The sequence below is a fragment of the Sarcophilus harrisii genome, chromosome 6 (assembly GCF_902635505.1).
Source record: "Sarcophilus harrisii chromosome 6, mSarHar1.11, whole genome shotgun sequence".
In the NCBI taxonomy this organism is placed as follows: Eukaryota; Metazoa; Chordata; class Mammalia; order Dasyuromorphia; family Dasyuridae; genus Sarcophilus; species Sarcophilus harrisii.
Genome location: NC_045431.1, coordinates 2,704,332 through 2,719,373, shown reverse-complemented (window position 1 = coordinate 2,719,373; position 15,042 = coordinate 2,704,332). Strand labels below are relative to the sequence as shown.

The following is a 15,042-nucleotide window of genomic DNA, read 5'->3' as shown; positions in this document are numbered from 1 at the left end:
CCTTTTATCGTGTTTTTATTTATTTTCTGAAGTACTTCCCCATTACAGTTTTCTCTGATTCACCCTCCTTAAGGAACATTGGCGGAGGCGTCTGACCCCTGTGAATTAGATGATCCTTAAGGCTCCTTTTTGAATCCGATTGTCTCCTTCTGTTGCAGTGGCCTCCTCCTGCATCCCCTCAAGCATCTTACATAAAGCCTTTGCCTGTCTTGTTCAGAAACCTCGTTGTTCTGGGGACGTGTCTGCTTCTCATACTAGGGGCTGTCGTTCTTCCTTTAGAGATACTTGGCTTAAAGATAGATGTGGTTGCAAAAGCAAAGATTCCAAACAGATACCCTGCCACGCATTGTTCCCAGGACGTGTTCATAAAGAACCCGTGAAAGGAAGGGAAAGAGCCTGGAATATAAAATGATGATTCTTCTCCCCTCCCGGAACACCTGAGGCTTTCATAGCCTTACACCTCATGCTGTTAAATCTGACTAAATCTCTGTGGAATGGAAGGAAGATCTTTGCCTCCGACAATCAGGAAGTAAAGCTTTCTTTCCACATTGAGACTGTTGTCACGTTTTAGGCTGGATCTGAGAATTAACAGACCAAAGGTGGTCCCTTCTACACCCCCACCTGCATCACGAATCCCACCCATAGCATCTCTCGACTTAACACTTACAGGAAAAAGAAATACAGCCCACCGGAAAGAAGTGGACCCGGGATCCAAGAACCTGAATTCCCACTTTGTGGCTTAGAGCATGTCATTTAGGGAAGAGCCGTTGGTGGCCAAGGTCTCTTAGCACAGACTCTTACGAAGTGATCGGAGGAGGAGCCGATTCCATTATAAGATAGCTCTGAGCTAAAAGAGACTGGAGAGGAACTCCCCAACCGCTCCAGTGTCTTTGCTGGGAAAACTCCACGCAGGGCTGAGAAGAGCTGGACGTGACTGAACGACCGTAGACATGAAGCAGATCTTTCTTCCACTGAACAGAGATTTGCCTCCTTCCCCCTTTTCTAGGATTGGGAAGAGAATATGGAGGCTGGGTGGATGGATGCTTGTGGGGAAGGTTACAAAAGGCTCCCTGCTTTGTGTCTGGGCAGCTGAATTCTGAGATGTCCCGGCGGGGTCCAGGGCGTCTCCGTCATTAATCGTAGTTGTCTTCCACAGGCATCGCTCTCAGCGCCCTCCCCATGTACCTGAGTGAAATCTCCCCCAAAGAGATCCGGGGGTCTCTGGGGCAGGTCACCGCCATATTCATTTGCATTGGAGTATTTACTGGTCAGCTCTTGGGCCTGCCTGAAATTCTGGGACAGGTAAGAGAAATACCTTTTCTTGGTCTTATGGGAAGTGCGTTGGGTACCAGCAGGGCAAGGGGCTACGCAGGAGGCGCCGTGCTCCCATCGTTCAAGGGCTTCAAGCAGGGATTGCATGAAGAGCTCCGAAAAACCCACCAGCTCGCACTGGCACTCGTGCAGCAGCGGCGTGTGTGGTGGCCACAAGCCTGTCGGGGCCTTGGTTAAGCCAGGCTGAGGGTGACCGGCGGGCCGCAGACCAACTGGGGAGTTAGGGAGAGCGGCCCCAGCACGGGAGGACTTGCTGGAAGAGCAGGCGCGGGAGAAGAAGCCGCTCCATGCCATGAAGAAGCGCCGTGGATCCGACATCCAAGGCCCAGAGGATTCGCCTGCATCCTGGGCCATCGCCAGTCTCCTGACTTCCGAAACTGGGCTTTGATGAGTCCGGAGGAGGGAGTGAGACTGATGACTGAACCTCCCTTCCTAGCCAGTCCACACACAGGGGAAGACGTCGCCTGCGACGTCATGGAGCAGAGAGTGTATGGGATGCTGAAGGAGCCATGCTGATCGCCATTACAGTCCTCAACTCCGAGGTCGCGAGCTTCTGCCAGAAGGGGGGAGCGCTGGTCCCGGGGGCCGAGGGAGAGATGACGTGATCCAAGGGCTGGGCTAAAATCTAGCAAATAACAAGCGGGTGTGAACACAGTTACTCATGGCAGCTCTTCCTGAGGAAGTTAGCCGCTGAGGGGGGCTCCTCTGAGCAGGGGGTGGCAGATGGATGCAGAGGGTCCTGTCTGATGTAAGCAAGAGGGACGGTTGGGGAAAGCCAAGGAGATGCTTATAAATCCATGTCTGCTAATGTGAGGGAAAACCAGAACAATTTCCCTGGTGGCGGTGAGGACAGACGGCTCTGAAAGACTTAAGAACCCTGATTGGTGCCTCGGGGCACAATCCCCTCCCCCCCCACAGAGGTGCCCCGGCTTCTTGGGACACGGCCGCCAGCTCTGGAAAGGGTTCGGGGCTGGGATTGAGGGTATCATGATGTGTCTCATGGCCAAAGCCAAAGCCAAAGCAAGCTTGAATGGGCTCATCACCACCGTGACTTAAAGATGGACTACTGAGGTCCAGATGGCCTGAAAGCTGGGTGGAGGGAAGGAAAGCCAAGACCTGAAAGGGGGATGTATCGGAGGCTGGATGAGCAAGGACGGGTCCCGCTCCATCAGGGGCTTGTTTGGGGCCCCTTGGGTCTCCACCCTAATCTAAGAGTTAGTAATGGAAGGGGGAGCCCCTCGGGCAGGCTCTCATGACTGTCTTTGGGGAAGTTGTGAGACGTGCTGCTCCTGAGAGCTCCCTCCTTGGGAGCATGACTGCTGTGCTTTCGGGCCCTTTGTAAAGTCTGCAGAACATGCAGGTCCGGCTTCTCTATTAGCTCCTGTTTGCAAACTTCCCGGCGTGACTTCCAAGGATTCGGATCCCTTTAGGGGGCCTCACCTGGAGAAAGACAGGCCAGAAGGAGAAGCGCGCCGTAGACCGCCATTGGGCAGGATTTCCTAATTCTAAAGGCTCCACTTGCCTTTCATATTTGAGAACAAGAGCAGCCAGTTTAAAAGGGATCACTGACCCAGTCAGCACTTACGGCCTCTCTGCTCTAAGAACGACAACTCCCATTTCTGTTGGGATGCACAGGCTCTCTCCATGATACCCGGAGGGAGCTGGGGCCGACACGAGCAGTTCAGACCCTTGGGTATTGAGTTTACTGCTCAGTCATATTGTGCCGGCTCCCGCTGGAGGCCCCCCAGATGCTCCCCAGTTTATCGTATACGTCTTATTTGGAGTTAGTTGTTTGTGTGACTTCTTTCCCCTTAGCCTGGGCGCTCCCTGGGGCAGGGACGGGTGTTATCTTTCCGGGCATCCCCGGTGGTCAGCACAGTGCCCGGCGCACAGTAAGGCTTGTTGACAAAGGGACCCACTGAAGTTTTTCAGGGAGACCCCTTTGAAAATAAATGGGACCAAAGATGGTCCTTGAAGGACCGGCAGAAACTGGGGAGACAGGGAGAAAGAAGGCAGACAGAATCTTCATCCTCCCTCTTGACCTTTCCCAAGATCCTGCAGCTTTGCTATGACCCACTTTTCATCCTCTCTACTGCTCCCTCATCATTTGGAACTTGAATCACTGTAATAGCTTCCTAGCTTGGCTCCCTGCCTCCAGTTTTGTAGTAGTCGCAGTAATAATAATAATGATAAACAATAATAGCTAGCATTCGTATAGTGCTTTAAGGTTTGTAAAGCACTTTACACATATTAGTGCATTTGATCTTCATGATGATCCTAGGGAGCAGATGCTATTATTATCCTCATTTTACAGTTGAGGAAATGGAGGCAGAAAGAGGTTAATACATTCTTTTTGATTGGTTGCAAAGCATCAAGCTGAAAGGAGACTTGAATCCACTTTTATATTTATTGTGATATCATTTGCAAAATGACGGAAGGCAGCTACGTTAGAACTCCGGGCAGAAAACATTTCTCCTTTTTTGGCCTTAGCAAATAGAGTTTAGCACTGCGCTTGACACATGGTAATTACTTAATACCATTGCCTAATTAAACAAAATAAACCTGGGTCCTTTAAGACTTCCCTGGAGCAATCATTTCTCCTGGGACCACTGAAACTACAGAAAAGCTTCTAGCTGCCCCTGTTTGAGGTGCAACTTGGACTAAATGAGCTCCAGAATCTCTTCTGAGCTTTTCTAATTCCATGGACTCTCTGCAAAGTGTCTAGCACAAAGCCGTAGTCTGTACTCAATACGTAGGTGTACCTTGGAGATATTCTGGGTTGCCTCCAGACCTCTTCAATAAAGCAAATATTGCCATTTTTTTTTTGCTTTCCCAGTGCATTTAAAAGTTATTTTTATATTATACTATAGCTTATTAATTATGCAATGGCATTGGGTCTAAAAACACGTACATACCTTAATTGTTGACAAATGCCAATCATCATCCGAGTCTTCAGAAGTCATAATCTTTTTGTTTTTCTTGCCTCAGTGTAGACAGCTGCTGACTTATCCGGGGGGTGGTTGCTGAAGGCTGGAGTGGCTGTGGCCATTTCTTAAAATAATGCAACAATGAAGTTTGCAGCAATGATTGATTCTTCCTTTCTTTTGAATATCTAGAAGGCATTGTAGGGTTACCAGTTGTCTTACTTTCAATACTGTGGCAACTCGGAAAGTAGGAGGCGGGAGGAGAAGGAAAGAGAAGGGAATTGCTGGATGGCGGAACAAGCAAAACACACAGAATGTTTATCCATTAAAGTCATCGCCTCATATGGGCCCTATTCATGGTACCCCCAAAAAATTACGATAGTAACATCAGAAATTACCCGTTACAAATCACCAAAATGGATATGAAAATGAAAAGTTTAACATATTAGTGCAATTAATAAACTGTGACACAGAGACCTGTGGGCACACATCGTTAGAAAAATACTGTGAACAGACTTGGTTGACACAGGGTTGCCATAAACCTTTGATTTGTTAAAAAACAGAAAAAAAAGCAGCTCTTGCAAAATATAACAGTGGAGTGCAATAAAATGAGGTATCCCTGTATTGCTGACAGACTAGTTGAGATTTCTGTTACCATGTGATAAACTTGGTTTATGTGTCGTGCAGTGGAGAAGAAGACATGGGGTAGAGAGAATTATTGAAGGAACTGGCAGTAATCTGGAGGAGAGAAGGAACTTTTTAAAGCTGGATGACAAATTCAGTGTTCAAAAGTTGGTTGGAATATCTTATACTGGAGTGTGGCTGATCTCAGATACGTGACGCCCTAGACTATAAAGTACTTGAGGACAGAAAACTATATCTTCCTTCTCCTTTTTTATTGAGTGCATTGATCTCCATAAAGAAGGTAATTAGTGTAAGATGGTTAAATGTGAGAACACATATCAATCAATGGGGAGTTGATAGACAAATCAAAGTAGGTGATGACAGTTGCATTATAGAATTACAGAAATGTGAGACCACTTTGGAAGATCAGATACATACCCAAGTAGGGATATATATATTGGGTATGTATCTGATATATATATATATATATATATATATATATATATGAGAGAGAGAGAGAGAGAGAGAGAGAGAGAGAGAGAGAAAGAGAGAGAGAGAGAGAGAGAGAGAGAGAAAGAGAAAGAGAGAGAGAGAGAGAGAGAGAGAGAGAGAGAGAGAGATGCACACATTCACATTTAGAAGCTAAGTGACTGGCTCAGGCTCACCTTACAGTCAGTATGTTCCAGGGGTGAGACATGAACCCAGCTCTTCCTAGTTTATTCCCTTATCATCTTTTCCCTGGACTATTGCAATAACCTCCAAACTCCCTGCTTCTTACCCCTCGTTACTCATAACCATCCTCTGCGTAGCTGCCAAAATGGTTTTCCCAAAGCTCAGGTCTGACCAAGTCAGCATCTTACATCCTACTCAGTAAATTGCATTAGCTCCTTATTACCTCAAGCATCAAATCTAAACACTTTTGTATGGCGTTTAAACCTCTTCACAACTTGGGCCTCTTCAACCTTTCCATTGATGTGCAGAATTTCCCCCTCCATTCTTTGGCTGTCTGGCCATTTTGACCTATTTCTTTTTAATAAAACATGATGGCTTCGGCTCCCAATTTCCAACCTTTGAAAAGGCCAGGTTCCCGGTCTGACATTCCTGCTGCCTTCCTTGAGCCTCCTGAAATCCTGGTTTCCTTCATGAACAGCCTCAAGTGAGCTCTTTCACGGTACCCATAATCCAAGCAGCCTCCTGCCTTTCTTGTTTTTGATTTGCTACATCTTGTCCCATTTCTGTATGTAGAGATTTTCCTCTTCATTCAAATTTAAGATCATTGGGGATGATACCTCCATGTGTAGAGGTTGTTTCTCTCCTCAGAGGTAAGGTCACAATGACGGATGACCCCTTCACATGGAGGGATTGTCGTCAGTAGAACATAAGGTCATTGAGATGATGCCTCTATGTGTAGAGGTTGTCTCCCTCCTTACCTTAGAGGTAAGGTCATGATGATGGATGACCCCTTCACATATTTCTGTCATGTGAGTCAGTTACTAATATTACAAAATCAAATACTACTTTTTAATTTCACCTGACAGGTACAAAATAAACACCATGATTAACTGGCTTTTAAAAATAGACCTTGTCTGAGTGAAAAGTCAAAGGAAAAACATCTTCAAGTCTATCTCTTTGGTTTTGATGAAAAAAAAAAAACCCTCTTAGATTTTGTTTTAAATACAAAAACTTTACAAACACTACTTGGATGACACACATAAAAATAACAATTTCTTTCCCTCCTCTTTGGTATAAAAATACGTTTTAAAGTCAGCCAAAACAACTTTTCACCTTCAAGAATAAATTATGAAATTCTGACTTGAAAGCTGAGTGTTTTATATTTAGGATTTTTTTTAGCTATCTTTCCTCGCTGGTGCCATTTGAATAGCACTCCATTAGGTTCCTCCAGATTTCTTCATCTTTAATCTCTTTTCTGGCCCTGAGCTAGTCATTTTATCTTCTGTACCTCATTTTCCCATCTATAAATGAGTGAGTGAGGCTAGGAAATCTGTAATTACTTTTTTGACTGCAGCCCTCTATCGTCTCTGAAGGGCCTTTCCCCTTATGATATTTTATGTGCTTCTAGCGCCAACTTTCTCTGAACTGTGTACTCTGACCCCTTCTGCTCCTTAGAGTCCGCTCTGTTGCATTTTCTTGTTCTCCTATGTGGACGTGGGTGAGCTGACCGGAATTCTACCCACACACCATCCCAGGAACCAAGGACTTTGGGAAAGAACAAAGGGAGGTGAGCATTTCTCCTCACTCTCTAGTTCATCTTCTGACTGCCAGGTCCAAAAGACTCCTCCGTGGCTTCCTCCACCTCCGAGGAGGGCAGTTGGCCCAGTGCCCGCTCCTCAGAAAAAACGGGGAGGGGGAAACAAGCCTGGAGACAGCTCTTGTGTCCCGCTGGAGCCCCCAAACAAACCCTCACGGTACTTGTGCTGGACAGCCTCCTGGCCTCGTGTGTGTGTGTGTGTGTGTGTGTGTGTGTGTATGTACGGACCCCCCCCCCATACATAGCTATCTGTGCACACAGTCCGTATGGCCGAGCCGCTTACCCCCGTCCGGCTCTGGGGGACCCTGGGGACCACCGCCTGTCTCGAGGGCTTTCTTGGCAGAGGGACAGGGCCCTTTCCTTCTCCAGCTTGTTTCACACATGAGAAGACTCGGGCACAAAGGATCCAGTGGCTTGGCTGGGACCTGGGCATCTGAGGTCGTATTTGGGCCCGACTCCAGGCCCGGCGCTCTGCCAGCTGAGCCACCTTGCCTCCTCCATGTACACAAATGTGGGCACGTATGTGTGTGTATATACAGTTGTCACATACATACACAGACGTACAAAGTCTGAACCACGAACATCTGTTGTGATTTATGGAGAAATTTTCACTCTTTAAAATAGTTTCTAACCTGGGACCTGTCCGTGTTGTAGGGAGGGTTAGTGCACACGAGCCTAGCTCTTTTCCACTGCGCTCATAATGCAGATACTTTTCACCGACAGTAAAGGGAAGACTTTCGTTACCCTCGGCCGTGCTCATTCCCTGTCCCCAAGCTGGGGCACAGGGACAATCTGTTCTTTCATCCCCAGTGCCATGAGCATTGGAGGGTAATCAATCTTGTATTGAACTAGAATGTGGGAAGAACTGGATGTAGTTACACTATTGAGCTTTCTCCCTTCCTCCATCTGATTCAGTTTTCCTCGATCCCGGGGCACTTGGTGAGGTAGCATGAAATTACCTTCAATAAACTGCTTTCTCAAATTTGTGCGGTAACAAAGTAGAGAGTGGGCTGCTGGGTTCACGTAGAACTTAAAGTGAGAGATTTTCATTTGAACTCCTTTTGGGTTTATAATGTCTGAGCCTCAATCCCGAGAGAGGCCGCTTATCTCCAAGGGATGAAAATTGTGCTGCTTTTATTTTCTCTGTTCAGTCACATTTCATCTTCAAAGTGAAAGACAATGGAGCTTAAAAATAATTTTTTAAAAGACAGAACAGAGACTAGATCAAAACTGATTCTAGCCTTCCTTAGAACTTCCATAGACAGAGGAAGCTGAGTGAGGAGCTTTTTGGCTATGGCAGTCAGAAGATGAATTAGAGAAAAAATTGGCTGGAATTAAAACACAGATTATAGTAGTTAAACATTCATGTCAGACTTTAGGCTGGCACAGTTTTTATAAATCATTTTCATTATATTTATATATATATATATAATTTCAGAGGATAAAAACTAAAAAAAGAATCAATAATGCTTTTAAGCAAAAGATTGAGATGTGACAAAAAGTAGTCTTGAGGGCTCAAAAAGTCAGTTTTTATGTGCACGGGGAACATCAGTATCAAACTAGCTGGTATCTTTTCTCTATCAGGGTCCCAAAATGTCACAGAGATTAGGGATAGCTCTGGATCTAAAGGAAACTGCGTTGTAGAATGAATGCAAACCAAGGGCAAGACCAGGTCGGAAGGCAAAGTTTCTCAGAACCACCAGAATCCAAAGGCTGTGTTGCAAGTAAGGAAGCTGGCAACAAAGCACATTTCCAGCCAAACAGGGCTCTGTGAGATCCAGTAGAATTAGCAGAATTGGAATTGGTCCAATGTTCTCTACTTCCCAAAGCTTTGCCTCTCCCTATGGAGACACGTCCTTTATGCTCTTGCATTAATAGAAAATCTTGGGCTGATCCCAGGTAAGAGTACCGTGTGTGCCAGTGGAGCTGTGAGCACCGACACAGGGGTGTCCCGCAGAGGAAATGAGCAAGGAGAGATGCTTACATGACGGCCAAAATAGGTCGCTTTGTGACCTTGCAATTTAGGAAGAGGAGAACTTTCCCATATATTGCCTCAGTAATAGAATTCACAGTTGGGTGAGTTAATGAGTGGATAGACCATGTGCAGTGCTCTATTCTAAGTATTGGGAATAGATAGAAAAGTGAGACAGTCTCTGCCTTCAGAGGGCTTCCATTCTAATAGCGGGAGCAAATCATGTGGAAAGTATCAGATGCAAGTCAGAAGGAAGGATCCTGTGAGCCGTAGAATATGACAGCAAAGCAGATGGAAAGGACGCTTTTCCTCTTTCTTTAAATAAATTTTTATTGTTTTGTTGTTACCATAGTTTCACATAGCATTCTACCCCCTTTCCTTCCTGTTCCCATATGATAAATACTATTTTAAAAGCAAAAAAGGAACAATAAAAGGAAAAAAAATTAATATAACTGAAAATATATGCAAAATGTAACCTTTGCAGACCTTCTATAGCAGGAAGGAGGGGTGGGAATTTTCTCTCATATCTCTTTTTTGGAACCTTTCTTGTTCTTTATAATTTTTCAACTTGTGATTTGCATGTGATTGTTCCTTCCATTTGTATTGTTGTAGTCATCGTGTATATTATTTTCTTGGTTTTTCCTATTTAACTTATCAGACAAATCATTTCTTCCAGCAGAGTAATATTCTTTAAGTACCATAATTTGCTCCCCAGTTGGTGGTCATCTGTTTTGCAATTCCCCAATTAATGACACTTAATTTGTTTCTAATTTTTTGCATTCACAAAAAAGCTCTGCTATAAATATTTTGTTGTACACAGGGACTTTATATTGATGACTTTCTTGGAGTCTAAGTCCAATAGTGAAATCTCTGGGTAAAAGAGTATGGACATTTTTGTCAGTTTATTTGCATAATTATAAATTGTTCCTCCAAATGTCCCATTCCTTAATGTCCTGGCCACTAGCAAAATCTTCCCAATTTCTGATGCCAAACCATTTGACAGTGATGGAAAGAACTCTCCTTTCTGGGTCTTCAGTAATGTCGGCTCCATCTCGGCAAAGGTTGTTTTCTGGGATGATGGCTGAGAGCTTTGAGCTGGAGATATTGCTGTTCCAAAGGCTTTGGGATCCAAAGGATTTCCTCCGGGTCTGAGGGCACGAGGTACTCATTCTCTCAGGCTGCCTTTCCTGCTCTCTTTGGCAATTGGTCAGCTTTGGGGAGGATGGCTGGCCATTTGTCTCCCTGGATTATAGAGGTGAGGTGAGAGCTGGACTGGAAGCAGCTCTGGTGGTCTGGAGCTTTTTGCCATTCCCAGGATCTTCATGTCTATCTGCCTGTTGGTAAATAAAAGGAATTTAAAGGCTCTAATTTGCCTTTAATTTGAGACTTGATGGACTAAAATGTGTTGCTGGTAAATCATATTCCCTTTCTGAACCTTAGTTTCCTTCTTTGTAAAGTTTCCCTCTATGTATCTCAAAAGTTTGTTTTGAAAACTAAATGTGATCATCTACGGTAAACTATTTTACAGTGATACAGTCTGTATCTGCATTGACATAGACCTGGAAGGGATTTGAAATATCCTCCAACTCTCTTATTTTATGAGGGAAAAAACTCAGGCTTAGAAAACTAAAGTGATTAGTCCATGATCATTTATTGAATTTAATTTTTAAAAGGATCTGGGCTCTAGAAAACCATGCCTTTCTCCTCCCACTGAGCCGCTCAGGGTTACGATCTCGCCTTTCCTTGCAGCCTCTGTCTCACTCTTTCTTTTCCAGTTGGAGGATGAAGTTATGCTTAAGGCACCTAAATTAGTGTTCAAAGTGACTTAGCTTGGCTGTAAGAAATGCATTTTAGCCTAGGACTGAAATGGTCCTTGATTCGCTTGAGTTCTCTCTCTGCTAGGCTAAGCAGTTTATATAAGACCACGAAGTTATTCTTAAAATCTTCATACCTTTGATCCCTCAGTTAGGAAAATTCCTACTATTTGGACAGAGCCCATATTTAGACTTATTTTCCAAGTATTCACCGATTGCCACTATCTTCCCTTTTCCTGGCATGGAATGATACATGCACACCTGCAAAACGCATTAATCCTGATCAATCAAGGATTTTTAAATAAATGGAAAGCCCTTTCAAAGATTCAAATTGAGTCACAAGTCAAAATAAACTTGAATGATATGCAAATTTAGCCATAAATCCCCACCATTTGCAGTTGGTTTAAAATGGAGGATAAATGGAGACTTTTGACATATCACCAGTTGCAGCTTATGCTTGGGAAGAAATAGGTTAGTTAGCTACACTTCTCCACTGGATTATTTTTTTTTCTTTTTTTAGCTTCTCAACATTCACTTTAAAAATAAAATTTTAAGTTCCAATTTTTTCCCCTTTCTTCCGTTCAATCCTTTCCCAAGCTGGCAAGCAATCTGATAGAAATTATGTGTGTTCAATTATGTAAACATATTTCCATATTAGTCACGTTGTGAAAGAAGAAATGGAACAGGAGGGAGAAGTCACCAAAAAAAAGGAAACAGTCTGCTTCGAGCTGCATTCAGACTCCATAATTCTTTCTTGAGACGTGGAAAGCGTTTTCCATTATGAGCCTTGGAAGTGTGGGACCAGTGCTTTCCTGGGAAGAGCTAAGTCAGTCATCGCGCAGTGGAGCTGCTACTGTGTTCAGACTTCTGGTTCTGCCTGCTGAACTCAACATCAGTTCACATGGGTCTTCCCAGGTTTTTTTGAAATCCTCCTGCTCATCATCTCTCACAGCGTAGTAGTGTTCCAGCGACCCCACATCACAGCTTGGTCAGCCCTTCCGCAGGAGCAGATGGGCATCACCTCAATTTCCAGCCCAACACATAAAGAGGTGCTATAAACATTTTTGTACGCATAATAGGCCCTTTTGCCTTTTTCCTGATCTCTTTGGGATACAAACCTGGGAGTGATATTTCTGGATCAAAGGATCCGATTGCCCTTTGGCCACGGCTCCATATTGCTTTCCAACATAGTAAGATTAGTTGGTAACTCCACCAATGATGCATTAATGCCAGATTCCTTTTAACAGATTGATTAGAGAGCCAGAGGAACTCCTTCCACCTCAGTGCTCCTTGTGTTAGTCACTAGTCATTGCTTCCATCAGACTAAGACCTGCTGAAGAAAGGCCAAGATGTCTTCTGCATCCAGGGCATCTCCAGCCTAGATCTATATCTTGCCACCGGATCGCTTGCGAGGAGGAAGAGAAGCTGGTGACTTTGCACAGCCCTCCCTCACTTAATTCCAGGTTCCTTGCATTTTCTCGCATCCCTCCTGGACATCATGGTCCTTTTTGAAAACACATTACTGTTGGTGTATGAGCCAGATATCCTCCATCGCACCAGTACTGCTGCCCTCTAGCTTCTGGCTTCTTATTTCTCTGGAAGATTCATCATAGCCTTCCACAAATTCTGACTTTTCTCTGATTTCCTATTTCACTAACTCTGTCAAAGAGTAACTTCCAAGATCCAGCCTCCATGAGCATATTGTCCCCAAGCTCAAAGGTCATGAGGGCTTCAGGTCCTTCCAAGACTGGGAAGACTACGCTTTAATAATTTTATTAAATTATTAAGGAGGGATCAAACTCTTCTCTAGCTTTCAGCACATCCAATCCAAGTGGAGGGTTACATAACACAATGTTTCATGGGAGCATCTGGGTCTGTAGTTTCTCTGGGATTCATTTTAGCTTAGGAATATTTTGTTTTGTGTCAAGACTGTGAAAAGAAATGCAATCAGCCCTGAAGAATCCAACATTATTTCTGTCCTTTGAAAATGATTTTCATACTTCAGTGATTTGTGAATAGCTGTTTTATTTCCCTGAGGCATTAAACATCAACTTTCTTAGTCATGACCCAATTTTTCTACAGTGAAAAACAAGTGTCTTCATTTGGGTCAAAAGCTGTAACCTGAGAGCTTCCTCTGAAGTAAAATATTCTTCCTTTGAGTTATAACTCTATATTAAATGCTATATTAGAATTTTGCCTTTAGATGGTTTGACTTTTTAGTGGTACCACAAACAGAAAGGCAGAAACGTTGGATTGTGGGAACAGAAGGTGGCAGCTGCTGCTAGGAAGCCTTTGTGTCTGCCTAAACTTGTCTAGAAGGCTTCTTATAACACTAGGAAGCTCTAGATAGATAATTCAGAAAGTCAGGAGCAGTAATGTTTTTTTTTGTTTTGTTTTTTTTACAAGTCCTACTTCCTCTATTTTACCCTCTCAGATATACCTTTATCAGAAGTTTTTGGCCCCCTGATAGCCAATAGTCATAGTATCCTATGTTTAGAAAAATATATGGTTCTGTTGTCAGTTTTGCTGAGAAAGTGACCAAGTGTAATTCAGAAAGCAGATTTTTTCTCTTGAAAATTATCATGTGTGGGGGGTGCAGGGAAGAGAGCTGCCAGTTATATGATGTTCTAGGGAAAGAGAGGAATTCAAAAAAAGTTAACAGAGATAAGCCATTCATTCTACATGAATTGGGCTCTAGTTGGCCTTGCAGCTGAAGCACAGTTTTCAACACAAGAAAATGTTGGGGTTACACTGGGTCCCTGCTGTAAAAAAAAAGATGATTTCCAATGTGCTTGCACAATTCTAACACATTTTAATTTTTTTCATAGCCAACAACTTAATGAAGGCAGAAAGAACAACTCTTTTTAAATCATTGACTCATTGGCTGTACCATTAGAATTAGGAACAGGATCCTTATTCTTGAATATTGATTTTTTTTAACTGAGCATATTGGCTATATTCTATTCAGTGATGGAATATGGGAAGTAGTGAGGCATTTAGAACATTCAGTTCTTCAAAATTATGAATAATTTCTAAGAAGTCAAGCTCATCAAGCACTGATTAAGTGTCTCCTATGTGCCAGGCACTGTGCTAAGCACTAGGAACACAGAGAAAGGCAAAAACAGTCTCTGATCTCAAGGAGCTCAGTTTGGGGGTAGGGGGAGCATTGCAAGTCCCCCAACTTTCACAAAGGAGAAGGACGCCTTTTTAGGCTGTCTGTGAAACGGAGGTGCCCAGAGCTTAACTGTCCTGCTTGGGTCACGCTCCATGAGCGGCAGTGCTGGGATGGCTCAGCTCTGGGCAGGGCGGCCTCTCCTTTTCCTGCGCACCAAGAGTTTGAGGAGGACGCAGTGGACCGAGCGCCTGGAGTCCGGAAGGCTCACGTCCCCTCGTCCAGACGCTCATGACTGTTCTCAGACACTTCCTAGTTGGGTGACCCTGGGCAAGGCACTTCACCTAGTGTGCCTGAGTTTCCTCATCTGTAAAATGAGCTGGAGAATTGTAATGTTCTCTTCCCTAAAATATATTGTTCTCTGGGAGCAGATTTCTTGCGGGGCTTCTGGAGGCAGCCTTAGTTTCGGTTCAAAGTAATTATCACCTCAAATGCAGCCAGCTGATAAAAGTTCAGATCCTTTATTGTCTCTTCCAGAATAGCCCCGTTAGCTTTCTTAGAAGCCTCTCTCTCTCCTTGGTTCCAAGAGCTCTTGCAGCTTGTCCTTTGTCTCTTCCAGCTTCAGCCTCCAGCTCTCTCTGAATCCAAAGCCTCCAGCCAGCACAAAGCTGGAAGTTGAAATGAATCTGTCTCCTCTGAGAGTTTCTAGTGGGCTTCTGTGTCTGGCCCTGAGAGCTTCTTGCTTGTATGCCCACACTGAGTATACATCAGTTATTCCATCACTAGGAAACCATTATTTGTTGTAGGATTAAATCAATGCTAAATTAGATTTAACCATTGTCTCCTCAATTCCATTTAGCACCTTCTTTCAAGTTCTGGCCCATAACATCTTCTTGGAGGATCAGATCAATTCTACTGTCTTGTAAGAATCATAACAGAGAATACCCTCCAGTGTCTCTGCCAAGAAAACTCCAAATAGGGTCATGACTGAAATG

The 15,042-nt window shown here is 44.0% G+C and overlaps 1 protein-coding gene across 4 annotated transcripts in view; it reads left to right on the top strand.

The window, feature by feature from the left end:
• The window catches only part of SLC2A9 (solute carrier family 2 member 9), a 172,063-nt gene that overhangs the window by 32,498 nt on the left and 124,523 nt on the right, over window positions 1–15,042 (top strand). For all 4 annotated transcript variants that reach the window (XR_004230192.1, XM_031942313.1, XM_031942312.1 and 1 more), the window contains one exon: window positions 1,157–1,302. Coding sequence is in view for 3 of the 4 variants with exons in the window: in XM_031942313.1 (XP_031798173.1) it covers window positions 1,157–1,302 (146 nt within the window). In the remaining variant the exon portion in view is untranslated. The remainder of the gene's footprint in view (window positions 1–1,156; window positions 1,303–15,042) is intronic.